The following is a 26,177-nucleotide window of genomic DNA, read 5'->3' on the forward strand; positions in this document are numbered from 1 at the left end:
TCAGTTTTCATTCCAATCCCAAAGAAAGGCAATGCCAAATAATGCTCAAACTACCGCACAATTGCACTCATCTCACATGCTAGTAAAGTAATGCTCAAAATTCTCCAAGCCAGGCTTCAGCAATACATGGACTGTGAAATTCCAGATGTTCAAGCTGGTTTTAGAAAAGGCAGAGGAACCAGAGACCAAATTGTCAAAATCCACTGGATCATGGAAAAAGCAACAGAGTTCCAGAAAAACATCTATTTCTGCTTTATTGACTATGCCAAAGCCTTTGACTGTGTGGATCACAATAAACTGTGGAAAATTCTGAGAGATGGGAATACCAGACCACCTTACCTGCCTCTTGAGAAATCTGTATGCAGGTCAGGAAGCAAGAGTTAGAACTGGACATGGAACAACAGACTGGTTCCAAATAGGAAACGGAGTTCGTCAAGGCTGTATATTGTCACCCTGCTTATTTAACTTATATGCAGAGTACATCATGAGAAACGCTGGGCTGGAAGAAGCACAAGCTGGAATCAAGATTGCAGGGAGAAATATCAATAACCTCAGATATGCAGATAACACCACTCTTATGGCAGAAAATGAAGAGGAACTAAAAAGCCTCTTGATTAAGGTGAAAGAGGAGAGTGAAAAAGTTGGCTTAAAATGCAACATTCAGAAAACGAAGATCATGGCATCTGGTCCCATCACTTCATGGGAAATAGATGGGGAAACAGTGGAAACAGTGAAAGATGTTATTTTTGGGGGCTCCAAAATCACTGCAGATGGTGACTGCAGCCATGAAATTAAAAGACGCTTACTCCTTGGAAGGAAAGTTATGACCAACCTAGATAGCATATTCAAAAGCAGAGACATTACTTTGCCAACAAAGGTCCGTCTAGCCAAGGCTATGGTTTTTCCTGTGGTCATGTATGGATGTGAGAGTTGGACTGTGAAAAAGCTGAGCGCCAAAGAACTGATGCCTTTGAACTGTGGTGTTGGAGAAGACTCTTGAGAGTCCCTTGGATTGCAAGGAGAGCCAACCAGTCCATTCTGAAGGAGATCAGCCCTGGGATTTCTTTGGAAGAAATGATGCTAAAGCTGAAACTCCAGTCCTTTGGCCACCTCACGCGAAGAGTTGACTCATTGGAAAAGACTCTGATGCTGGGAGGGATTGGGGGCAGGAGGAGAAGGGGACGACAGAGGATGAGATTGTTGGATGGCATCACTGACTCGATGGACGTGAGTCTGGGTGAACTCTGGGAGCTGGTGATGGACAGGGAGGCCTGGCGTGCTGCGATTCACAGGGTCGCAAAGAGTCAGACACGACTGAGCGACTGAACTGAACTGAAATGTGCTCCTCATTTAATAAGCAATTACTAGCAGATCCAACCAGTCCATCCTAAGGAGATCAGTCCTGGGTGTTCATTGGAAGAACTGATATTGAAGCTGAAACTCCAATACTTTGGCCACCTGATGCGAAGAGCTGACTCATTTGAAAAGACCTTGACGCTGGGAAGGGTTGAGGGCAAGAGGAGAAGGGGACAACAGAGGTTGAGATGGTTGGATGGCATCACCGACTCAATGGACATGGGTTTGGGTGGACTGTGGGTGTTGGTGATGGACAGGGAGGCCTGGTGTGCTGCAGTTCATGGGGTCGCAAAGAGTCGGACACGACTGAGTGACTGAACTGAACTGAATAAATGTTAGTGGCTGTACTAGACTCTGAAAATGTCCATTTCAGTAAAACCAATTTCATGACCTCGACGAAGCACAACTGAATTGAGGACACAGTCTGGATCAGGCTTGAAGAGATCACTTTGTAAACATCATTGCCAGTCTTCACAGCCACCTAGCAAGGTGAGTATTATCCTCATTCCAAAGATAAGAAAGTGAGATCAGAGAGAATGATAACTCACTTGAGGTTACACAGTTCAGAAAGTCTCCATTCCAAATCCTTCAGACCCAGGGGTCCACATTTTTACAATACACCATTCTGCCTCCCTAAGGGAAGAAGCTATCTCTAATAAGCCCCATAGAAATGCACCCCTCTCTGAAATATGTGGTATGTATTTTAAAATACTGAATTTGGTCAGTTTATCAAAGTACTCCACTTTCTAAAGGGAAGCAAGAAAATATGAAAGATGGTTCCTGTCTATTTGGGCTTCATGTAATGTTTACATGTCTTTTTTTTAAGCCCTTAGTAGTAGGTAGAAGGTTTTCATCTAACTCCCCATCTGTTCCAAAACTCTCTTTATTACCTCCTAGTTCACTTCTAGTGAAATCAGGTCAGCCTCACCTCGAAGTTTATTGGAAATGCAGAATCTCAGAGCCACCCCAGACCTACTGAATTGGAAGCTGCAGTGTCATAAAATATCCCAGGTGATTCCTGTGCACTCAAGTACTGTTTGTGTAAAATGTATTTAATAACTCAAGCAGCTTAATGCCCAAAGATGACTACTCCTGACCTTGGACTGGGGAAGGGAACATCTGCAATGTACCTGTTCAATTATGCTTTCACTATAACCTGTAACAGCAAGAAACATTACTAGTGCTCACTGATCATTAACTTCTCTCAAAAGATTAAACCATCCCTTTCTTACAAGAAAGATAAATGGATCTTCCGATGGATCCTCCATATACCTGATGCTTCTCAGTCTAACTGTGACCTGCTATGTCAATGAAAACCATGAATGTCAGGTCAACCACTAAGTGCTTCCATTCAGAGAATGAAATAAGCAATTCCTTCCTCCATTATGCTTCAGCTTACAAGCCACTTCCTCCCTGAAGCCTTCCTTCCTTCCCTGTCAGAGTTCATATCCAGCTCTATGCTTTTGTAGCACGTTGTTTGCCCTTCTCTTATCTCCTTGTCCCTCATAAAGGGCTGCAGACATATTTGGGTTCAAAGCAACTTGAGGGAGAGGATTGGCAGTGGTTTACCTCTTTATCCCCATGTGTTAGTCGCTCAGTCATTTCCAACTCTTTGTGACCCCATGAACTGTAGCCTGCCAGACTTCTCTGTCCATGGAATTTTCCAGGCAAGAATACTGGAGTGGGTAGCCATTCCTTCTCCAGGAGATCTTCCTGACCCAGGGATCAAACCCAAGCCTCCTGCATTGCAGGCAGGCTCTTTACTGCCTGAGCCACCAGGGAAATCCTTTATCACCATAATGCCTTGCATAAAATAAGTGATTCGCTATGTTTAATTGCATCTCTCTCTTTCCCTGAGGTAGGTGACTTCTGTGTCAAAGAAAAATCAGAAGTATTTGAAAAAGAAGCAGAGAAGCCAGGTGCAGAGGAAAGGACACGGACATTTTGGTTGCTCCCTTTGGAGGGATGCCACTCCAGACAGGGAACAAAGAGATAAGATGTGGCAGGTGGCATCATCTGTGGCTCGAGTCCCACATCCCACCTTCCCATTATGTGTCCAGGCAGAAGCAAGGAGTGTCTTGTACTGAAGAACTGATGTCAGCGAACAGGCATCTGTAGATCTCCTGTGTGGATGCCAAGGGGAAACCAGCTGGAGTGAACGTGGGGACTAGACACTGCAAGTGCATTCTGGAAAATGTCACGGGAACACAGATAGGAAGAGCCCCCCAGTGAGCATTCCCAGGGGAGTGTATTTGCCCTTCAACAGAAGGACTGTGCTCTGACAGGATACAGCAGCATCACATCATTCTAGAAAGGGTTTACACTTTCAGTACACAATGTGGCCCAAACCACCCTAATCAGTCTGAATCTCAGTGTGTCCTCCCCCGTCCCAGACAGGGGGTGACACAATTATCCGAGAATGCCAACCATAGGACCATTGATTTTAATGTCGCTCTTTGTCCTGACTGAGCTGAATTTCTACATGCCACATTCTCCAGGATAGATTTTCTGTTTATTTCAACCCCGAGAAAAGCTGTCCATGGGAAACATTAAACCAATGATCGCATCCCTCTGAAATGTAGGACACAGGGAGCAAACCTAATCTCCAAGATGTTTCCACCTCATTTGCCCTCGGCTGTGTAATCAGCTTTTCATCTCAACACCGGATAAATGCATCGTGCCTGCTGCCACATTCATCCTAATATAGATGCTATTCTGTCAATTGATAACTGCTCATCACCCCCAAATTTCCTGAAAATACTCCATGGTGCTAAGATGCCAATCTCTGTAGCACACCCAGGGATCTCAGACACAGAAAAACAAGGCTTTGTGCTGCAACTTTGTCTCTTGATGTGGATTCACAGTCTGAGCAAACATCAGTCAGCCATGGAAAAGCCAGAACTTAAATAACAGTGATATTATATTTATACTCCCATTCAGACCACTAGAATCATGGCTGTTTAGACTGAGGGGGCTCCATCCCTTCTGATGCATCATCCGTATTTATTTATTCTCCAACTCGTTCCAAAAAGGATTTGAAATGACAAATAATCCTTGGAATGTTGCCATGTATAGGTGAGCATGTGTGGAGGCTGGTAAAATATTAACAGGCTGGAAAGATTTTTTTTTTTAACTTGCCTGCCAGAAGTATTAAAAATATCTCAAATGCCACCTGAAGTGCCATATGGAGAAATTACTCTCACTAAGCTACAACCATTATTGCATTTATGCTGTCAGCTTGTAGGAAGAAAGTAGGAACTTGAGTCTCAAACTGAAACCATTAACTCTCTCATATTAATTCCCTGGAAAAGATAAGGTTTGACTCAACAGGAAAAGTCATAATAACTGTAGTTTTGTTTTGTTTTAATGAAGGGGAGTGGAGTGGAGTGATGTGTGATGGTTTCATGCCAAGAGATATATCCTCAGACACTAGAGTAGAGCTTGCACTCAGTCAAACCCCGCTGTCTCATCGTTAGCTGGCAAGACACACTTCGCACACAGTTTTGTCCAAGAGTCATCTGCTGAGTCATGGGAGCAAGCCTCTGCTTTGTGGCCAATAACTCAGAGGCGATGGGCAGGGAAGACTGTCTCCAGCTAGGGAAGAATTTCAGACAATGCAGCATAATCCTGTTCCATGGCTCAGGCTAGCCTAGAACAGTAGTAGTCAGAGGAATCAGTGCCAAAGGCAGCAGGCTCTGCAGAGAACAGCTGTAGCCTCAAAGGAAAGGAAAAGCTTTTTTAAAATGATTGTCTTTTTATTATAAAAGTATCCCATGATTGTTGAAATTTGAAAAATTCAAGAAAGCACAAAGGAGAAAATTAAAGTGGATTTTAATCTCATTTATTTAATCCACAAATATTTCTTGAGCCCCTCCTAAATACCAGGTCCTTTTCTAAGCACCAAGAATGGAAAGGTGAACACAAACCTGCTCTCTTTGAGCTTACAGTTGACCAGGGGAGACATGAACAATATAACCACGAAAAGGAGAGGATCAAGACTTACTAGGCTAAGTAGCACAAGGAAAGGAATCTAGTCCCTAAAAGTAGAGTATAAGGGAGTCTGTCCACTCTTAGAGGGTCTAGGGAGAGGAGTGGTGGTCTGAGAAGGCTTCCTGGGGAGGTGACTCTTATTAAACTGAGGTCTGTAGGATGAGCAAGAAATGATTGGTGAAAACATGGATGAAGAACCACCTAGGCAGAAAGAACAACATGCAGCAGGAAACATGAGGTGTGTTGTGGAGCTGAGAGAAGCCAGTGTGGATAGACTCAGAGCTGGAAGGAGAGAGGGGACATGAGCCTGGAGAGGCAGACAGGGTCAGACTCCACAGGGCATTGTTGGCTGGCATCTAAGTCCTTCAAGTATTTTTACGTATGTATATATACATGTGTGTATACATATATATACACATGTATGTGTGTAGACATTATATATATATATACATACATACATACATATATACATATATATACACATGGACTTCCTAGGTGGCCAGTGGGTAAAGAATCTGCCTGCAACGCAGGAGACTCAAGAGACACAAATTCGATCCCTGGGTCCGGAAGTTCCCTTGAAGGAGGGTATGGCAACCCACTCCAGTATTCTTGCCTGGAGAATCCCATGGACAGAGGAACTTAGCAGGCTACAGTCCAAAGGGTCACAAAGAGTTGGATCCAACTGAAGTGCCTGAGCATGCTCACACGCATACATATATACAACATTTGTTTATATAATGTGTGTACATATATGTATTTGTATAGTTTAATCATGACCACCAAACTGCCAAACTTCTTTCCAGAACATGTGTACCAGTTTATTCTCTTGCAGTGTATATGTGTAAGTTTCACTTCTTCTTCAACATTAATTATCTTTCTTTTTACCTTCAACATTTGGCAAGCAAACCATGTATCATTGAAGTTTTCCTTTAACAGTGAACAAATGTTTATTGCCTGTTGTATTTTTCATTTGCCACTCATAGAGCAAGACTTTCCTGTCCGTGAAATAAGTACGCTATTGTCAATGTCAGTCAAAGGCAGCAGGAATAGCCCCTCTGTTGAAGATATTGCTTGCAAAGCTTCAGCCTGGGTACCTAACGGGCCCTCATCACTCATCCTTGAGCTAAGGAATTGAAAGGTGAAAGCAATCCATCAAATTAGTGTTAACCATTAGTCTTAGCACAAATGAGGGCAGGAGATTAATTTCCTCCTGGCCAATCACATAGGACAGCCCTGAGAGTAAAATGGAAGTCAGCTGCGACCTGTTGAGAGAAGGAAAGAGGCAGGTCTGGGCTTGATGGGGAAATGAGCGAATCTGAAGGAGGTAAAGGAATAGTGGGAACAAAGGGCCCCCTGAGGAGGCTGCACACTAAGGAGAAATGGATGGCTGGTAGGTGAGAGGAGCTTCAGAGAGAAGCGATTTGTACCCAAGTTCGACAGCTTCATGGTTCTGCCCAGGGAGCACTGCGTTCATGAAAGTGCATTAGGTACGAGACTGCCTCCCTTCTGTCCTTCAGTCCCTTCTGCACAAACTGAGGGTGTGTGAGGGCTGCAGGGGCTTACCCATGAATTGTATGTAGTATATGTGGCATCTTCTGGGACTGAAATCACACCACATGGCTGACAAAAGCCACACCTGTGGGAGAGGACTAGCGAGGTGTGGGGATGGGGCAGGACGGCTTACCTAGAGTCACACCCCTGGGTCACCAAAATCTTGACAGCCATGGTCAGGAAGGACTTAGTCCAGAGAACAACACTGGAATAGTTGTATAACCTGAGAACTTTATGAAACAAGGAGAGAAATTGAATTCTACATTTATTTTACTGTGTAATCTGTATGTCACAAACTACAAATACAATGAAAAGTACTTCCTATATACGTTTCCACTTTCAGCTGATGAAAGAGGCTGGGAAAGGGGAGGCTACTGTTCTCTCTTATGGATGCACTGGATTCCTCTTCTCTTGTCTAGTTCGTGTTCTTGGGTCTCAGTTCCATTTTCTGATGGCAAATCCAAGTACAGCTTCATGGGCATGTGACCTGCATAGTCATACAGGGTCCCAGCGAGGAAGGCTCACACTTTGTATAGCGCTCTGCTGCCTCTCTCACTATTTTTGGTAATTTTTAGAAAAGGGACCTTGCATTTTCACTTTGCACAGAGTCCCATAAATGTTGTAGCTGATCCTAGTCATATCCTGTTCCCAAGGCTCTTGTTTCCAAAACTGACACATTTTATTTATTCTTTAACTTTTTATTTTATATCGGAGTATGGTTGATTTGGGCCTCCCTGGTGGCTCAGGTGGGAAAGAATCTGCCTGCAATGCAGGAGGCCGGTTTGGATCCCTGGGTAGGGAAGATCCCCTGGAGGAGGGCATGGCAACACACTCCAGTATTCTTGCCTGGAGAATTCCGTGGACAGAGAAGCCTGGTGGTCTACAGGCCATAGAGGTCACAGATAGTCGGACAGGACTGACAAACACTTTGGCTTTCATAGTGGACTAACAATGTTGTGATAGTTTCAGGTGCACAGCAGTGATCAAAGCGAACACACTTCAGTGGATTCAGTTTAATTGTGTGGTTAGAGGATGTGTTTGCAATGAGAGACCAGGGTTTATGTCTTAGTTTTGGCTATGGTTTTTCCTGTGGTCATGTACGGATGTGAGAGCTGGACTGTGAAAAAGCTGAGCGCCGAAGAATTGATGCTTTTGAACTGTGGTGTTGGAGAAGACTCTTGAGAGTCCCTTGGACTGCAAGGAGAGCCAACCAGTCCATTCTGAAGGAAATCAGCCCTGGGATTTCTTTGGAAGGAATGATGCTAAAGCTGAAACTCCAGTACTTTGGCCACCTCACGCGAAGAGTTGACTCATTGGAAAAGACTCTGATGCTGGGAGGGATTGGGGGCAGGAGGAGAAGGGGACGACAGAGGATGAGATTGCTGGATGGCATCACTGACTCGATGGACGTGAGTCTAGGTGAACTCTGGGAGCTGGTGATGGACAGGGAGGCCTGGTGTGCTGCAATTCATGGGATCGCAAAGAGTCAGACACAACTGAGCGACTGATCTGATCTGATCTGAACGGTAATTTTGGAGATACAAGACCTTGGTAAACCTCAGTTTTCTTATCTGTGCTTTCCTCATAATGTGACTTTTCTGTTGTTGTTTTTTTTTTTTAATTAAAATGTGACAAAGCATTTAGTACTCTGCTCAGCACAATGCGTGAATATCAGAATTATACACAATTAACTTTAACTTTGTGTATCTATTTTGCTATTATAAGAAGACTTTGCTTCCTTCCAATATGGTTAGCAAAGTATTTGCCCCTAATTGCCAAAGCAACAGCTTATCTGATGGTGTGTATTTCCTCTCTCCATCCCCATCTGCCTCAGTGCTCTGCCCACCTTGTTACCTAAGCAAGTTGTTGCTGGGTTTTTTCCGCATTTGGCATTTTGCATTCTTTTTGTTCCCGTGACAGGGTTGTTTTTATTCTCTGCTTTAGGCTGAAAGTCTAACTCCCAGATTTGAATCTAGGCAAAAAATGGATTTTGAGCCCCCAAGTTACTCCCCAGCATCATCCACCTCACCCCAATCCCTGTGTTACACCTGTGTTACATGACAATTCTTGTGTAACACCACCCAGCTTTGGTTCTACCCACAGTAATGTAGCTTTTTAGGAACCAGAATGCACATTCACAACCTTCCAGATCCCTCTCTTCTGGATTTGCCTCATCTCGGATAACATAATTCGTTCACTGACAGATATCATTCCTACTTATTTGGGATTTTTGGCTGGATTTCACAATGGACCTTCTTTCAGATAAGCTGTTCAGATAAATTTTTTCTCATTTAACACAGGAGCATCTAATGCCTGGACACTGGAGTCACATGAGATGTGAGGATGCTCCCAGCCAGGAAGAAGACAAAGCTAGTGATTGAGCTGGAACTTAGATTCCCTGTGGAAAAGGGAAAAGACAAATAAGAGCAAGGACCACCTAATGAGGATCTGATGTTTTCTTCTATCCACACTTCCTACAAAGGCCTGCCACCTCTAAACCAGCAGGTGGTTCAGCTTTCTACTACAGCAAAAACTATGCAGGTCAAGAAGCAACAGTTAGAACTGATCATGGAACAACAGACAGGTTCCAAATCAGGAAAGGAGTACTTCAAGGCTGTATATTGTCACCCTGCTTATTTAACTTATATACAGAGTACATCATGAGAAATGCTGAACTGGATAAAGCACAAACTGGAATTAAGATTGCCAGGAGAAATATCAATAACCTCAGATATGCAGATGACACCACCCTTATGGCAGAAAGTGAAGAAGAACTAAAGAGCCTCTTGATGAAAGTGAAAGAGGAGAGTGAAAAAGCTGGCTTAAAACTCAACATTCAGAAAACTAAGATCATGGCATCTGGTCCTATCACTTCATGGCAAATATATGGGGAAACAGTGGAAACAGTTAGAGACTTTATTTTTTTTACTCCAAAATCACTGCAGATGGTGACTGTAACCATCAAATTAAAAGACACTTGCTCCTTGGAAGAAAAGTTATGACCAACCTAGATAGCATATTCAAAAGCAGAGACATTACTTTGCCAACAAAGGTCTGTCTAGTTAAAGCTATGGTTTTTCCAGTAGTCATGTATGGATGTGAGAGTTGGACTATGAAGAAAGCTGAGTGCTGAAGAATTGATGCTTTTGAACTGTTGTGTTGGAAAAGAGTCTTGAGAGTCCCTTGGACAGCAAGAAGATCCAACCAGTCCATCCTAAAGGAAATCAGTCCTAAATATTCATTGGAAGGACTAATGATGAAGCTGAAACTCCAATACTTTGGCCACCTGATATGAAGAACTGACTCATTTGAAAAGACCCTGATGCTGGGAAAGATTGAAGGCAGGAGGAGAAGGGGATGACAGAGGATGAGATGGTTGGATGGCATCACTGACTCAACGGACGTGAGTTTGAGTAGCCTCTGGGAGTTGGTGATGGACAGGGAGGTCTTGCGTGCTGCAGTCCATGGGGTCATAAAAAGTCGGACATGACTGAGTGACTGAACTGACAGCAAAAGAAAAATGTGTTTGTTACTGTGATACTGGTATGCCAGTTGTTTTGCTAAATGTGGTCATTAACAAAAATACAATTCTTTGTGTGTTATCAACTCATTTTTTTTTTAATTGAAGTATAGTTGATTTGGTGGCTCAGACAGTAAAGAATCTGCCTGCAATGCAGGAGACCCAGGTTCAATCCCTGGGTTGAGAAGATCACCTGGAGAAGGGAAAGACAATCCACTCCAATATTCTTCCCTGGAGAATTCCATGGACAGTGGAACCTGACAGGCTACAGTCCTTGGGATCACATGACTGAGCGATTAACACTTTCACTTTAATAGTTGATTTACAATGCTGTGTTCAGTTCAGTTCAGTTCAGTCGCTCAGTCGTGTCTGACTCTTTGCGACCCTGTGAATCGCAGCACGCCAGGCCTCCCTGTCCATCACCAGCTCCCAGAGTTCACTCAGACTCACATCCATCGAGTCAGTGATGCCATCCAGCAATCTCATCCTCTGTCGTCCCCTTCTCCTCCTGCCTCCAATCCCTCCCAGCATCAGAGTCTTTTCCAATGAGTCAACTCTTCGCATGAGGTGGCCAAGGTATTGGAGTTTCAGCTTTAGCATCATTCCTTCCAAAGAAATCCCAGGGCTGATCTCCTTCAGAATGGACTGGTTGGATCTCCTTGCAATCCAAGGGACTCTCAAGAGTCTTCTCCAACACCACAGTTCAAAGGCATCAGTTCTTTGGCGCTCAGCTTTTTCACAGTCCAACTCTCACATCCATACATGACCACTGGAAAAACCATAGCCTTGGCTAGACGGACCTTTGTTGGCAAAGTAATGTCTCTGCTTTTCAATATGCTATCTAGGTTGGTCATAACTTTCCTTCCAAGGAGTAAGCGTCTTTTAATTTCATGGCTGCAGTCACCATCCTTACTTCCTACTTCAGTTAAAATCTAGTTAGGTTCAAGCCCTGGAAAAATTTACTCCCTCCCCATCAATATCACAGAGAAGGCAATGGCACCCCACTCCAGAACTCTTGCCTGGAAAATCCCATGGATGGAGGAGCCTGGTAGGCTGCAGTCCATGGGGTCGCTAAGAGTCAGACACGACTGAGCGACTTCACTTTCACTTTCCACTTTCATGCATTGGAAAAGGAAATGGCAACCCACTCCAGTGTTCTTGCCTGGAGAATCCCAGGGATGGGAGAGCCTGACGGGCTGCCGTCTACGGGGTAGTACAGAGTCGGACACGACTGAAGCAACTTAGCAGCATCAATATCAAATCCATTTGTGTTCTATGAGCAAAGCTAATTTGCAATTGCTCCTAACACATTTCAGAGGTGATGCTTCACTCTTGGAAGTGCTTCTGAACGCAGTTTCAAAAAGTGTGAGAATTGGGTCCCTCTAAGATAGTTTTTCAGGTTTTTAAAAAAAGTTTTAAAGTAATGAGTGGTGTTAACGTTTTCTGTTCTTCTAAATGATAATCATGGGCTTTAAAAAGAAGTATTGACTCAATTCCTAATTCGTTATAAGATCCTGGGACGGTTACTTGATCTTGGCCTTGGTGTTCTTATCTAAAAGGTGGAATTTACACAAGATAGATGTACGGATTGAAGGAGATAACTAAAAAGTGCCTATCAGTATTTGACTAATATAAGTAAGAATACATCAGAACATCCATAAACTATTATCTAGAAAAAAATTTTGAGGAATAAAAATCACTTTAAAATATCTTTCCAATTTTTTTCACATTTATTTATGATTTGAACAGAATATTATCTGCACAGAATTTGTTCGGGATTGAATGCTCTTCTTAAGTCCCAGAAGGATGATACATTTTGCATTTATCAGGAAGCAGATTAAAGGCAATGCCCCTTCTTGCCCACCCACTTGGAACAGATAGGCCATCCAAATCACAGACAGAATCACTGTATCATTCAGGCTTCAAATCCTCTTATGAAACGTTTTAGAGTAATTCATTCCAGTAATAATTACATTTATTTAGGGGAAAAATAATTTATCTTGGCATCAAGTACACTGATTCTCCAGCACACAATGCCAGCAAGCAGGTACCTCCCATTGTGAGGCCTCTTGACATCCGGACTCAGCATTCCTTTCCCGAATTGCCGAGTCCCCTTGTTCAGATTTTTGCCCAAACCTGGTTAGCTCTTCAGAGAAGGCAATGGCACCCCACTCCAGGTACTCTTGCCTGGAAAATCCATGGACGGAGGACCCTGGTAGGCTGCAGTCCATGGGGTCGCTAAGAGTCGGACGCGACTGAGCAACTTCACTTTCACTTTTACTTTCATGTATTGGAGAAGGAAATGGCAACCCACTCCAGTGTTCTTGCCTGGAGAATCCCAGGGACGGTGGAGCCTGGTGGGCTTCCGTCTCTGGTGTCGCACAGAGTCGGACACGACTGAAGCGGCTTAGCAGCAGCAGCAGCAGCAACACTACTTATGATCTGGGGTTGCTAGGGTTGCAAGGGCAGTGGCCATTGACCTGATCACTGGAGCAGCAGAGCCTTGTGGGGTCTCCGAGGCGTGGGAATCTCAGAAACCGTGCTTGCCATGGACCCGCTCCCTTCCCCCCATTGCTTCGAATCAGTCTAGGGCGTGCATCTGAGAGGCAACCCAGAGCAGGCAAGCTGGGGGCACGGGGCCAGGGATTGGCTGTTGCCCTTGCGGTCTACCTTAGATCTCGCCCTGAGACCATCACCTCCTACCCAGCAGCTTGGATATGCGTTGCCCAATAATCTTGCCGCTCTGCTCCTGATTGGGCGCCGTCGCCTTCCACCCCGCCTTGCTATCCGCCCCACCAGGAGCCGCTAAGCGTTTCCATTGGTCATCAGCCCTGCCGATCAGTCCATAGCTTACCTCCCCCAAACAGCCCGTCGGGCGAGCGCGTGCTAGGGAGGCGGGGCCTCACGTTTGGGGGTGGGGCTGGGGCGGGGCCTCGACGGAGGCCGGCGCAGCGGCAGCTTCAGGCTCTAGCTCTCGGACTCAAGCGCAGCATCCTCGCTGCGGCTACGGCTGCTGCACCTGGTCAGGTAAAGAGAGCCTTGTCCGTCCTGCTGGCGGTCTGCCTCGCCTCTTCTCCTTCCCGACCAAAGGTTGCCTGTTCCGTAGGGCTCCAGGAAAGAGGCGTCAAATCTGTTTTGCCTGGTTACCTTATCTTTCTTCCCTACTGCGTCCATTCTTCCAGCTCCGCAACTAAGAGGTTCCAAAGTGCGTTGTTGGGTCCTCCACCCGGGTCTTCCTAACGCTCCTCATTACAGAACTGTCTGTTAACTCCAAGCCCTCTCGACCTGCTAGCTCAGTCTCATTCTCACCTTGGCACAGGAAGGGTGGAAGGGCGGGTGGGGGAGGGAGCGATGCAGCGCTGTATTTTGAAGCTGGGTGTGTTTAGTTCTGAGGGGGAGTACTTAAATGGGGCTGGTTTGGGGATGGAAGTTGCTTCCTGGTTTTGACTGGGAGTGACTAGAAGGCTATCTGTTGCTGCTTTGTGCTTATATTTATAGGTGGCATTCACTATCAGTATTTTCTTCTTTCATTATCATCATCATCATCAACAGCACCACGACCACCGCCATCAACATTTCTCTTCCTCCATCAGAGCTCTTCAAGTTCTGCAAAAGCAGACTCTGTTCAGGCATGTAAGTGTTGACCCCCAAATAATAAGCAATGAGCTTGCCCCACCTGAGGCCAGAGCCAAGTACTCCTTTAACTCAAGGACAAGTAGCTGGGAACGGGGTTGAATGGGAGGAGTTTCTTTATCCCCACTTTGGGTTGTTGAAAACCCTTTGTTTTAATCATTCACACTACTGCTTGCTGGCTCCTGGAGAATTTGACATTGGCACTGGCATTCATACATTCTTGATGGGCTGAATCACTGTAGGCCAGTGATACAGGCCTGTGCAGTATGGGGGCTTCGGTCATGGAGAGGTGAATGCTCAGATCCCTTAGGAGGACCAGGTCAAGTAGCTTAGCATCTGACTTTCTTCTGCAGTGGCTCTGTATGGGGTATGTGCCATCATGTGCTGTGTCTTCTTGGGCATTGAAGCTCCTGGGGAGAGATTTATGTTATGGGCACACCTTTGGTTTTCAACAATCATTGCTCAGCTGTTCTTAGGGCTAACCCCAAGATCACTTGGCTCTCATGCTTCTTAACCATTAGGAGGAAAGACAGCAAAGCTAAGGGTTGCATATCAGATTAACTCATTATGGAAGACAGCGCCTTAAAAGTATTATGAAAGCCCTAGATCGTCTTGGTCAGCCATATATAATCATTAGTCTTGTTTTTCTCATCTGTGTTTATAGTGCAGTAGGACCCATGAATTAAGCTCCTTTAGATATCTGCAGGAACAAAGGAGCGGAGGGTCATCACTGGAGGAAAACAATGGATAAAAGTCGGAAGGCAGTACATCACAATGGTTAAACTTAGAGACCTGTCACATGGGTTCATGTCCTGATTCAACCACTTGCTAGTTGAGTGGGTTTTGGCAAGTCACTATCCTTTTGAATTTTAGCTTCTTGTCTATAAAATGAGGATAATATTACCTGCCTCATAGGGGCTGTTGTTAAAATGCTCAGTAGTTCCTGAAACATTTTGAGTGAAGAATGAATGTAACTTTTATCAATAATACTTACCAACAAGGATAATAAAGGCCAGTGTTCTGTCCCTAAAAAGTACATTTTTACCCCATTGTCTTTCTCCGTCCTTTTTTGGTCTCAGAGATGATCCCAGTGGGGGGTGGCACTCTTCAGGCTCCTCATAAGACTCTTAGAGAAGTGGCATGTGTTTGGACAGATATTTCTCTCACCACCTGAGCAGATGCTTGGCAAGCTCTGTTAAGACACATTAGAGATGTAGCTTTAGAGAAGGTTTTTGGACCTCTGGGCCTATCCTAGGTTGCTCATTCTCCCCAGGGTGTTCAGTGCACTGACTTGGTAAATTGTGCTTTTCACAGAATCACTAGTGAGTATATTGGCTTCTGCCCAGAAGAAGCAAAACTACTTCAAAAATGCCCCTGGGAATAGAAGAAATTCTAACTTGCCAGCATGGAAGAATTTGTATTTTACAGTACTTTTATTCTCTAATGTGTTTTTCTTTGTTCATGTAGGAAACATGAACATCTTTGTGGTTTAGTTTTCTTATGTAGAAGGAGAAGTTAACAGTTTTAACTGCTCTTGGGGATACTTTGAAATTTAGAGTATATTATCAATATTCATTAGGGTATTTTCTGTTGTATAGGATGGAAACCCAGCTAGAAAGAATTGTAAGCAAAAATGAACACTGTGGCTAATATAACTGAGCCATGACCAGACTCTAATGTTGTGGTGAGGAAGTTGGTCTACCCCCAGCTTCTGAGATTCGAATGCTTTTCTGGTTGCTAGTTTGCTTTCTGTTTCTTTATACCTTTGAATTCTTTTATTTCTGCCCTTATTTCTGTCTCGGCTTTATTCCTTCCTATCAGAGGCCTTGTCTTCTCAGTGCCTTCATAATGTCTACATTCACATCCATCTCGCTGTGTAACCTGAGGATAATCCCTTCTCCTTATTTCCATAGTGAATCCACACGGAAGAACTGTTATTCATCAGTCCTTGGTAACGGACTTAACTGTTTAGAATGAAGGTCTTGGCTAAGAGGATGGGGTCCTTTGGGTCCTACCTATGATTGGCTGGGGGTGTATCGGCTTCTTTACTCTCTAGACATTTGTAGAAATTTGTAGAGCTGTCCCCAAAATAGGAGGGTTGGACAGGATGGGAACAGACTAGAGCTTGATGTGATGAAGGTACACATCCTTGATAGAGGATTCAGAAACACTCCTCTCCTGCCTCCCGTGTGCCGATTCAAAATCATTTTATGTTAAAGCTTTGGACTCATGCCTGTCATCCCAGGCAGTGGCATTTTAGATGATCTTGCCCTTAATGGTTTTCTTATTAAAACCTGATGTGTATAATTGTGAAAATTTATCAGAGATATTTAATACTATACAGTGATTCTACTGTTGATAGATCATGTTTGGGGATTACTCATAATTTCTTGCTGGGACTTTGTTTAACAGGAGCATTATTTTTAGACGCACTGTGTTAAAAATCACCTTTGTTCTCAGCAGGTCCCAGCCTGTGGGTTGTGGAAGTTATAGCCATTAATCTGATTTGCTTGATCTTGTAAAGATGCTAAACCATGGGAATTGTATCCTTACGGAGCAAATATGAGCTTGCACCAACAGGCTGGCCATGGCAGGGAATTGAAACACCCCTGTGTTTAGTGTCTGTGTAGAAGTGCTAACGAAGCAGTCGTCTGTATGCCCTGTAATATAACTACTAGAGTGGAAAGATGGAAAGGAGGCTGAGAACTTCCTTACCTTGTCAACGTATGAAAGCAAGCCTCTGGGAAATGGACTATTCCCTCCCACTTAGGTGTCTCAAGTTCTCTGGCTAGCTGTATAATGAGTCCCTGAACAATCTTTATTTTATATTTTTTAGATTTTGAACACCTAATACCATAGTTTTGTATGAGGCTAGGGTAGGCCAGAGAGTTGGTCTTCCTTTAGGCCACTTCAACTCTGCTTTCCTGAAATGTCCTCTGTAATTCACCTCTGCAGAAAGCAGGCTATTGGCGAGGTTTTTTGTTTTTGTTTTTTTAAACCAATTCATCTGTATCCTTACCTTAATTGAAACTGACCTGTATTGTGTTCCGTCTTATTAGGGCTGTATCTGTTTCTCCTTTCTAAACTGTCAGATCATTGTTGAGAACCAACATCTTTCCAGTTAAATGCATTTTACCTTGGTCTTCTGAGTCACAGATTATTGGGGGTAATGTTTTGGAGGGAGATAGTTTTTTTTTTTTTTGACAAGAGAAAAACAAACAGAAGTTTATTAGGATGTGTGTGGAGCTTACATGTGGGAAGACTCAGACATGAGTTACCCCAAGGGGCAGTTAGAACCTGGGCTTATGATCATTTTAAGTGAAAGGAAAAGGAATTTGGGGCTTCTGGGTGAGTGAGGCAAGTTATGAGAAAGTAACCTGGAAAAGTTATGGTAAACAAGGGTTGTTTAATTAGGTTATGCAGATTTCAGTCTATTATTTCTCCATTGATAATAGTTGAGTTCTCTGGAGAAGGAAATGGCAACCCATTCCAGTATTCTTGCCTGGGAAGTTCCATGGACAGTGGAGTCTGGCAGGTTACAGTCCATAGGGTTGCAGAGAGTCAGGCACGACTAAATAACAACTGCAGACAGTAATGGCCTTAGGGATGATTTAACTGGAGCATTGTTTTAAAAATAAACTTTTTATTTGGAAACAATTTGAGATTTACAGAAAAATTGTAAAGGTAATACAGAGAGTTCCCATAGGCCCCACTCAGTTTCCCATATTAGTAACATCTTAGATTACTTACATCACTATGGTACATTTGTTACAACTAATCAATGAATATTGAAAAAAAATTTTTTTGAGTCCTCTAGTGTGTGAGAGAAGGAAACAGCTTTTTCAAATAGAAATTTCTTTTATAAATGTAAATTTCCTTATAAAAGGAAAACATGTGCATTGGTTTCAGAGTTTTCCTGCATCTGCTGGTGCTCAGTGGTATTTATTTATTTATTTTTATTCAGTAGTATTTAACTCAAAATAATCCATATGCCAAAGAGGTATATCTTGCAGTAGCATATTCTGGTACCCCTCATTCTGCCCTTTAACACTTCCTTTCTTTTTTCTGAAGAGGTTTTATATATAAAAATTGAGCTGGTACCTGTAGGAGATTTTGCTTAGGGTTTGTGAGATTAGAGATGCACAAAGGGAGAGAGAAAACAAAAATAACAACACAAATTGGAACAATCTATGAGAAAGAAGAAAAGGACAGATTTAAAGCATTTCCCTGGTTCACTGAGTCATTCTCTCAGTCCTGAAACAGGTCAGTTCAGTTAAACAGTTGTGTCTTATTTCAGGAGGTGGTAGAGTAGGTGGGAGTAAGGTGACCCCCTGAATTAGGCCTCAATACAGTATGATAAATGCTCCACTTAATAAGGGGCATTTCATTGGAAACGAGGAGAAAACAAAGATTAATGGTTAGAACAAACTCTAAACCCAATTTTTGAGTCCAGAGGGCAGTTGGGTCAAAAAGATTTCCAGATACTGGACTTGACGCATCCTTGAATGGTAGAGCAAGGACAGGCAGTGGCAATTTGATGAATTTCCTGGTTTGCAGTTTCTGCGTCCCTGGTGATGGCATGGTGTGTTCCAGGGAATTTTCTGAGCACCCTATCCAGCAATCAGAATGAAGATTGGTAGGTAGGACTTTTTAATATTTATGTGGGTCATCAGAATGTAGGCATTAAAGGATGAGCAGCAAATGCAGTCAGAAGGCTGACCAAGGGGCAAGTGGTAGATAAGGCTGTAAGTGCAGGGCAGGAGACACATTATGGTGCTTGCTGTTGTTGTGGTTTTGTTGCCAAGTTGTATCCAACTCTGCCATCCCATGGATTGTAGCACACCAGGCTTCCCTTGGATTTTACTCAAACTCATGTTCATTGAGTCAGTGATGCCATCCACCCATCTCATCCTCTGTCACCTTCTTCTCCTCCTGCCCTCAACCTTTCCCAGCATCAGAGTCTTTTCCAATGAGTTGGCTCTTCGCATCAGGTGGCCAAAGGATTGGAGCTTCAGCTTCAGCATCAGTCATTCCAATGAATATTCAGAGTTGATTTCCTTTAGGATTGACTGGTTTGATCTCCTTGCAGTCCAGGAGACTCTCAAGAGTCTTTTCAGGCACCACAATTCTGTCAAGGTATTAGTACTGCCATCCCAGTAGGAGCTCTCTAGCACATATTTGTGAAAGAAGCACAAAGAACTCAAGATGTCCTGCAGACTAGTATTTAAAAATCCAACCAACAGAGAAGGACATGGCTGCTCTTCTTTAGGTATGGTTGCCTTGTTTTTGTTGATTTTTTTCCTCTTTCTCTGTCTCTCTCTCTTTTTTTTTTTTTTTTTGGTTGTTCTGTTTTTGCCCATATGAGTGTCTGTTCACACTCATCCAGGCTAAGATGGTTTCTTCAGTGATTTCCTCTGTGAAACATGGTAGGAAAAACATGTGTGTTTCAGAGAGAGGAGACTGTGTCTACTTCTCAGGAGAAGCTCACCCCCATGGTCCACTGATCATGGTAGTTTTGGTAAACCACAGTTTCCCAAACGTGGACATTTGCACAAATGATCCAGTGAGATTCTCTGAAAGAGCAGCATCACCTGTGGCCAAGAGAAAACCCTTCAGAGCAGCACATAGAGGATCACAGAGCTGCCTCCTGCTCCCCGAGAGCTCTTTGCAGTGTTCTGGATTCTCTTGAGTCTTACGTTCTGGTTTTCTGCTCTTCAGTGCTGTAAAGATTGCTGAGCTAGAGTGGGCAACATATTGTGGAATGACAAGTGCTCTCTTAGTGTTGCATAATCTTGTTCTTATAGGGCAAATGTAGTTATGTTGAATGTGTTCAGTCCCTGGGAGACACAAATAAAATCTTTGTCAACCTTTTTCAGAGGGTACATTGCCGCACTGATCTACTGACTGATTGAAAGCTCATCCCTATGATCTTAGATCTGTGAGTACTCATAAAGCCAATATCTCACCATTATACCATGGAGGTCATATAGCTTGCTGATGCTCTGTTCTGGGAAAAATATCATCAAAGTCTTTTCCAAGAGCAGGCAGTGAGTATGAGTGTGTGTTCCTCTGTGCCCATCCTGTGCTTAATACAGGGCATTTAAATTCCTTTCCTTGGTTACCTCTGGGCAGTAGGTAAGTGTGCTATACTTCTGTGTATACAGGAGCAAATCAGGGTTAGGAGAGGTTACCATACTTTTGAAGGATATGGCTATTAATGGAACAGGGTAGTATTTACCCTACTTGCTGGACTTGCATTCTACCTTCTGTCTGTGTCTTCTAAGCCACAGAGAACATTCCTAGCTTTAATTTTTTTTAACTTTCAAAGCAGAACAAACCATAAATATAGTGTAGTTTCTGGGTATGGATTCAGTAAAAAGCAGTTGCTGTTTTTAGGCATTAAAATTATTTTTTCCTTCTCTTTTTAGATAAAGCAGCCACTTTAGAAAATTTTCTAAGCCTAGTTCATATTCAAAAAGCTTTGCAAATAATTTTGTTAAAAGCCTACAAGTCTGCAGAAAACAGAATTCATCTGCAGAACTGGCATCCATCCTGTCCCCATTTGCCAACGTCCTTGTCTCCCTTTATCTCTGTTTCTGCTGTAGCATCTTCTACCTTCCACTACAGGAGATCAGCTGGGCTTCTGAAACCACTCTTTCCTACCTACCACCCCTCAAATAAATATGAAGGGAGCACATCTCATATAATAGGGGATATCATCCTTGTGTTAAGGTCACTTTCTGATCTGTCTTAAGCTGGTTCTGATTTCTTTAAAGCTCTGAAAACAAAGGTTAACTTTGCTTTTCATGATGATTTGAAGACCCAAAACTCCATGATACCTTAGTGTCATAAAGTTGACAGACTGAAAAAAAAACAACAACATGTCCTGTCTCCTTTACAAATCTTGTACCCAGGTTGTTCTCTAGGCAAGTGACAAGATATTTTTCTAGTTGTACAATGGAGAAAACTGAGATAGGGAGATAAAAAGTGACTTGGTCAAGGTCACTCATGGTCAGCCGCACAGCCAAGAATAGATCCAGGTCAGCAGACTCCCTGGGCTTTCTTCATTACATCACTCAACCTCTCTTCAGGAAGAGACAGCCCTGCCAACCACAAAAATGAGAAGACAGTCAACTCTCAGCCTCTGTTTTGGGGGCTTGGTCTTTTTAAAAATGTTGTATTGAATTAAATCATACAGCAGTCGCTGCTAAATTGCAGCACTGATAGCAGGATTTACTATCTTAACTAAGGCAGAATTAGTTAAGAAAAGCAGAATTCTGTATCTATAGTCAATAATACTGTACTGTGCACTTAATTTAAGAAGGTAGATTGCTCATTGTGTTCTTATCAAAATAAATAAAAATTATAAAAAGATAAATGAAATTCTGATATCACAGTCAAAAACTGGGCAAATGACAAAACGAAAAGGGGAGATAGCTGAAGACTCCCAAGTGGTTGCTAGGAGCCTGTGCTCAATTCGCATCTGAGAAGGAAGAAATTCACAGAAGAGGAGAGAAGGGGTATGTTGTCTAAGATGACACATATAGAAGTGTGGCATGGACCCAGGAGAATAGCATCAGGAAAACCAAGGTCATGAACAAGAAGATTTGAAAAAAAGTTGCTAAGGCAGTTTTTATAAGAGAAGGTTTTTAACAGTGCAATCAGTGCATGATGTATAGATGCTGCTGCTTGAATGAGGTCAGAGTTCACAGAGAGAGAAGAAGCAGAGCTACTCAATTCTCATTTTGCTCCTGTCTTTTCCTTTCAAGTGAGCAGATGAGAGTCTCCATCTACAGGGACAAGTATATAAAAATATCTCATCTCTTTATTATTTTTTTTTTCCAAACCATGTTCATGTCTGTTTCAAGCCTCTTCCTTCTGGGAGGAAGGAAGTCTTATGAAAAACTTATTCTCAGTCCTCCTTAGGGTCATAGACACATAATCCCAGAGCTATGGCAAGGCTCCAGGAAGCTGACACAGTGGAGCAGCGTGGGGAGAAGGGACCCTCTGGTCACTGAGGCATCTGATCACACAGTTTACACTGCAGCACTCCGTGTTCTTGCTCCTGTGGCTCTCTCAGGGGCTGATGCTCAGGTCATCTTTAGTCCACAGAATTATTTTGGTGACATTTCCTATGATTCTTTCTGCCTAGGTCTACCACACACAGGTCAGGGGCATGTGGCCTCCTTAGGGACCCTGACAGGAAGCAGGGCCTGGCCCCTCTTCCTCCAGAATCCATCAAGCTACCTCTCTCCTTTCCCAACAGCCCTGGGAACTAATATTCCATGTTTCTTCAAGATTCTCCGTGTCCATTAATCTTATTCCTTCTTACCTCCTTCAAGCAATTCCTAGTGTTCTTCTAAGTGTTTGGGATTTTGGGCAACAAAACCCCAGAAATATTCTCAGGCTATTCTCTTTTTTCTCAATGCCACATGCCTCTTCTGATGCAGTGAATCCCACTTCTGACACCTGCCTTATTGGGGGTCAAACAAAAGGGAAAAATACAAGGAGAAAAGAAACATCGATTAGTGTCTCTGAACATTCCTTTAGCAGCACAGTAGTTTGGTATACCTGTCTTGTTCTCATTCATTTTCCCTTCTTTGAAAATAACCCCAGTGTATATATAAGCATGGGCTTCATATACATAAGACCCTGCCCCTGTACAGGGCTACTTAAATCAGGGATAGCATTCTGATCCAAGCTGGGCCAGTTGCAGCCTCTTCCCCAAAAATTTGAGTTTAGGGTTGAAGGGTGTTAGTGACTAAGAGTGAGAGAGTCAAGTCACAGAGAGTGCTCCAAGGACAGCCCCTGAGCACTGTCCCAGTGGCCTTTGGAAGTCTCTGCTTCCTATTCTTCTTGCTCTTGGGTTTCCTGCTCTTTTTCTGATTTCATGAAATTGTCCATGAATTTCATGAACTTGGATATGCTTCTCTTTTTGTTAACATAGCCAAAATTAGTTTCAGTTCCTTCATCCAAGAGTAATTTAAGAATTGTCCTTAGAATTACAAAGGCAGAAAAACATGGTGACAAGGAAACTGAAACTCAGAATAGGCAAAGAGTAAGACAGAAGTTAGATATTTAGCGTGTGTCCATCTAATGACTTAAAGTGACCATTGCAAGAATTGTATTTGGAATCCTGGAACGAGTTTTGGCCTTTTTTGAGGAGTCGTTTTTAACAGTGCTCATGGCTTTGTGGTGGAAACTTTGACACACTGAGGGACAGTCAGATGGTATACTGGGGTTTCAAGGATGAAAGCGTTTGCATTTGAGGACTTGAAGAGACTAGGGTGTTTTAGTCAGGATGAGATGTCTTAGGAAACAGGACTGTCTTTCAGGTGTTTAAAGGACAAATGGATGGAACAGAAGTTGAATTTACTCATTTCAGCTCCAGAAGTAAGAACAAGCCCCCATGAAGAGATATTAATGGAGATGGATTTTAACTTGAAATAAGGGAATTTTTTTTGTTGTTGTTTTTAACATTTAGAGCTATCTGACATTCTATGATTTCCTTGGGGGGTAGAGAACAATATGCCATAGAAGAGTTCAAGTTGAACTTTGATGTCCATTCACAAAGGTTCAATGAAAGAGAGAATCCAGAATTGGGATGAAACAGATAACTTCTAAATTTACTTTAAATTCTAGATTTCATCATTTTCCATATAAATATTACTAACTCCTCAACTAGAAAAATGCCAACACACATTTTGACAGAATGTAATAGGATTTAAAGCACTTTGCAAATACAGTTTTTATGAAAAATTTCTTCCTTTATTAAAAAAACAAAACAAAACAAAAAACCCTGTTGGCTACAAACTGTCTTTGAAGGAAGACATTTTCAAAAAATAAGGCAACAAAAATGTATTTTCTCTAAATGGAATTGACAGTGATTAATGGTTTCACTGCCAGGTGGTTCACTGAATTGAAAAAACTCTCTGTGATGTTAACATAATCATACAAAACCCAGGGAATACTGAATTCCACTGTCTCTAAATTTCTAAACTGTAAGAAACTGAGTAGATTCTTTGAATTATTTTAAGGAATAAATCAGAATCCGAACTCTTCTCCCAAACCTTTATAAGTGAAAAGAATGTCACCAGAGCACATTCTATTAAACCTAAACAGATATTTTATCCACCACTCCCCAGAACACTCACAGAAACTAGTCCCTTTCACAACTCTGAGACCCTTTGTGTATTTTAGATTATTGTTCTTAACTAGAGGGTAAGAACTAGGTTATTCTAGTTTATCATTTACATAGCAAGCAGATGTTGACACTCAGTAATCATGTCTTAAACAAGAAGGGACAAGGAAAGCCACTTAGTTTGAAATCCTGGCCTTACAGACTCCACCAGACAGAATCTGACATCATGAAGCTTTGCATAATCTCTTTCATAATCTCGTGTTCTCCGTGTAAAAACCTTTGAAAACGTAAACACATACATAACCATTCATTAGCTCTCTACTCTGTTTATTTAAGTGGATTACATTTATAAAGAGCATTCAAAAGAATCCAGCCTCTTCTGCTTTGCAAATTGGATTCTCAAGTCATCTTAAAGATAACCATTTCCAACATAAGTAAAAAACATGCTTTCTACCTATTTTAAAGTCTAACTTGAAAGAAATATAATCATGAATGCAGACTCTTGTAAAACCCTTTTAAAACTCATTTTTGGAAATGTAAAAAAATTGAAAAGGTACAAAGAAGAAAATAACAATGATTGATATTGCCACCAGGAAAAATGGAACTAAATCTTGGTATTTTCTCTCCCTTTATTTTAAGGAACACACTTTTAAAAATATCCTTTATGTTGATTATCAAGATTTCAAATAAAGCAGAAAGTTATGAAGATAACAGTTTTTAAAAAATTATCTCTTAACAATTTCCATCATTAAACTTAGTGAACTTCATTTCAGACATCTATCTATCTATTAGCATGAATGGATATTTAGGTAGAAATACTTTTATAAAGTTGAATAGAGATGTGTATAATAAACATGATTAATTAAAAAAAATTTTTCAAGCAGTTAAAATAAACAGAATTGAAACTAGAGTCAAACTTCAAATAAGTTTACCCCTTTTCAAGATACATTATTTCTTTTTAAAAAATCTCTCTATGGCTGAAGTATCATGAAAACTATTAAGAAGCCGGAATCCTTGTTATGAATTATATTATTGTTTTTATGAGCTTTCTTCCTCAGACAGTATCAATTGACTTCCTTTTTTGAAAGTTAACACTTCTGAAAGTTCTTCTCCTCCTCACCTCTGGAATGTTTTTAGGTGTTGTAATTTCTGCATTGTTCAGGTTATATATTCAATTTTGCTATGGGGATGTATTTTGAGGATTACTTAGTAGTGGCTCTGTGCTTAAATGATTGAAGGCATAAACCTCTGGGAGTGATAGCTTTGTGCTTTACTTTCAGTTATTATATCAACTGTCTGATAAACAACATTCGCTGACTTGGCACCATCATTCATTATCCCCCATGCGTAGGGTCTCCAAAGGTGTGTAAACCATTATCACTCATCACTGAAAAGTTGTTGAGTACCATTTGATGCTAAGCATTGCGGAATGCTGAAAATTCAGGGTTGGAGAGCTCATAGTCCCTACTCTCAAGAAGTGAGAGCAACCAAAGCGTTTTTAAAGTCCTAGTGTGTTGGATGCCTGAGAGCACTGCTATTATTTCTTAACATCAGAGCCCATCATGTGGCCTGGTATTCCTTGTGCTAAGTTGCTTCAGTCATGTCTGACTCTTTGCAACCCAGTGGATGGTAGCCTGCCAGGCTCCTCTGTCCATAGGATTCTCTAGACAAGAATACTGGAGAGGATTGCCATTTCCTTCTCCAGGAAATCTTCCCGACCCAGGGATCAAACCCTGGTCTCTTAACCTCTCCTGCATTGGCAGTCGCATTCTTTACCACCAGTACCACCAGGGAATCACCTGGTATTCCTTAGGCCTGCAATTAATATTTGTTGAATTCAGTGGGCCTTTATGTGCCAGAAACTGTGGTTAAGTGTGTTATAAGTTATATCTAATTTTGTCTTGACACCAAACATATTAGGTAGGCATTTATTGTCTCCATTTTGTAGATGAGGAAGCTGAGTCACAGAAATAATATCCCAAAGTT

The 26,177-nt window shown here is 42.3% G+C and overlaps 1 protein-coding gene across 9 annotated transcripts in view; it reads left to right on the forward strand.

Moving 5' to 3' along the window:
- Nucleotides 1-13,314: 13,314 nt before the first annotated feature.
- The window catches only part of FMN1 (formin 1), a 503,899-nt gene continuing 491,036 nt past the window's right edge, over nucleotides 13,315-26,177 (forward strand). For 3 of the 9 annotated variants that reach the window (XR_009496164.1, XM_059890798.1, XM_059890801.1), the window contains exons 1-2: nucleotides 13,327-13,444; nucleotides 13,916-14,050. Coding sequence is in view for 1 of the 9 variants with exons in the window: in XM_059890803.1 (XP_059746786.1) it covers nucleotides 14,049-14,050 (2 nt within the window). In the remaining 8 variants the exon portion in view is untranslated. Of the gene's footprint in view, nucleotides 13,445-13,915; nucleotides 14,051-26,177 lie in introns of all 9 variants that reach the window. The other 6 variants (XR_009496165.1, XM_059890802.1, XM_059890804.1 and 3 more) reach the window with 4 other exon arrangements.

Source organism: Bos taurus, chromosome 10 (assembly GCF_002263795.3).
Source record: "Bos taurus isolate L1 Dominette 01449 registration number 42190680 breed Hereford chromosome 10, ARS-UCD2.0, whole genome shotgun sequence".
In the NCBI taxonomy this organism is placed as follows: domain Eukaryota; kingdom Metazoa; phylum Chordata; class Mammalia; order Artiodactyla; family Bovidae; genus Bos; species Bos taurus.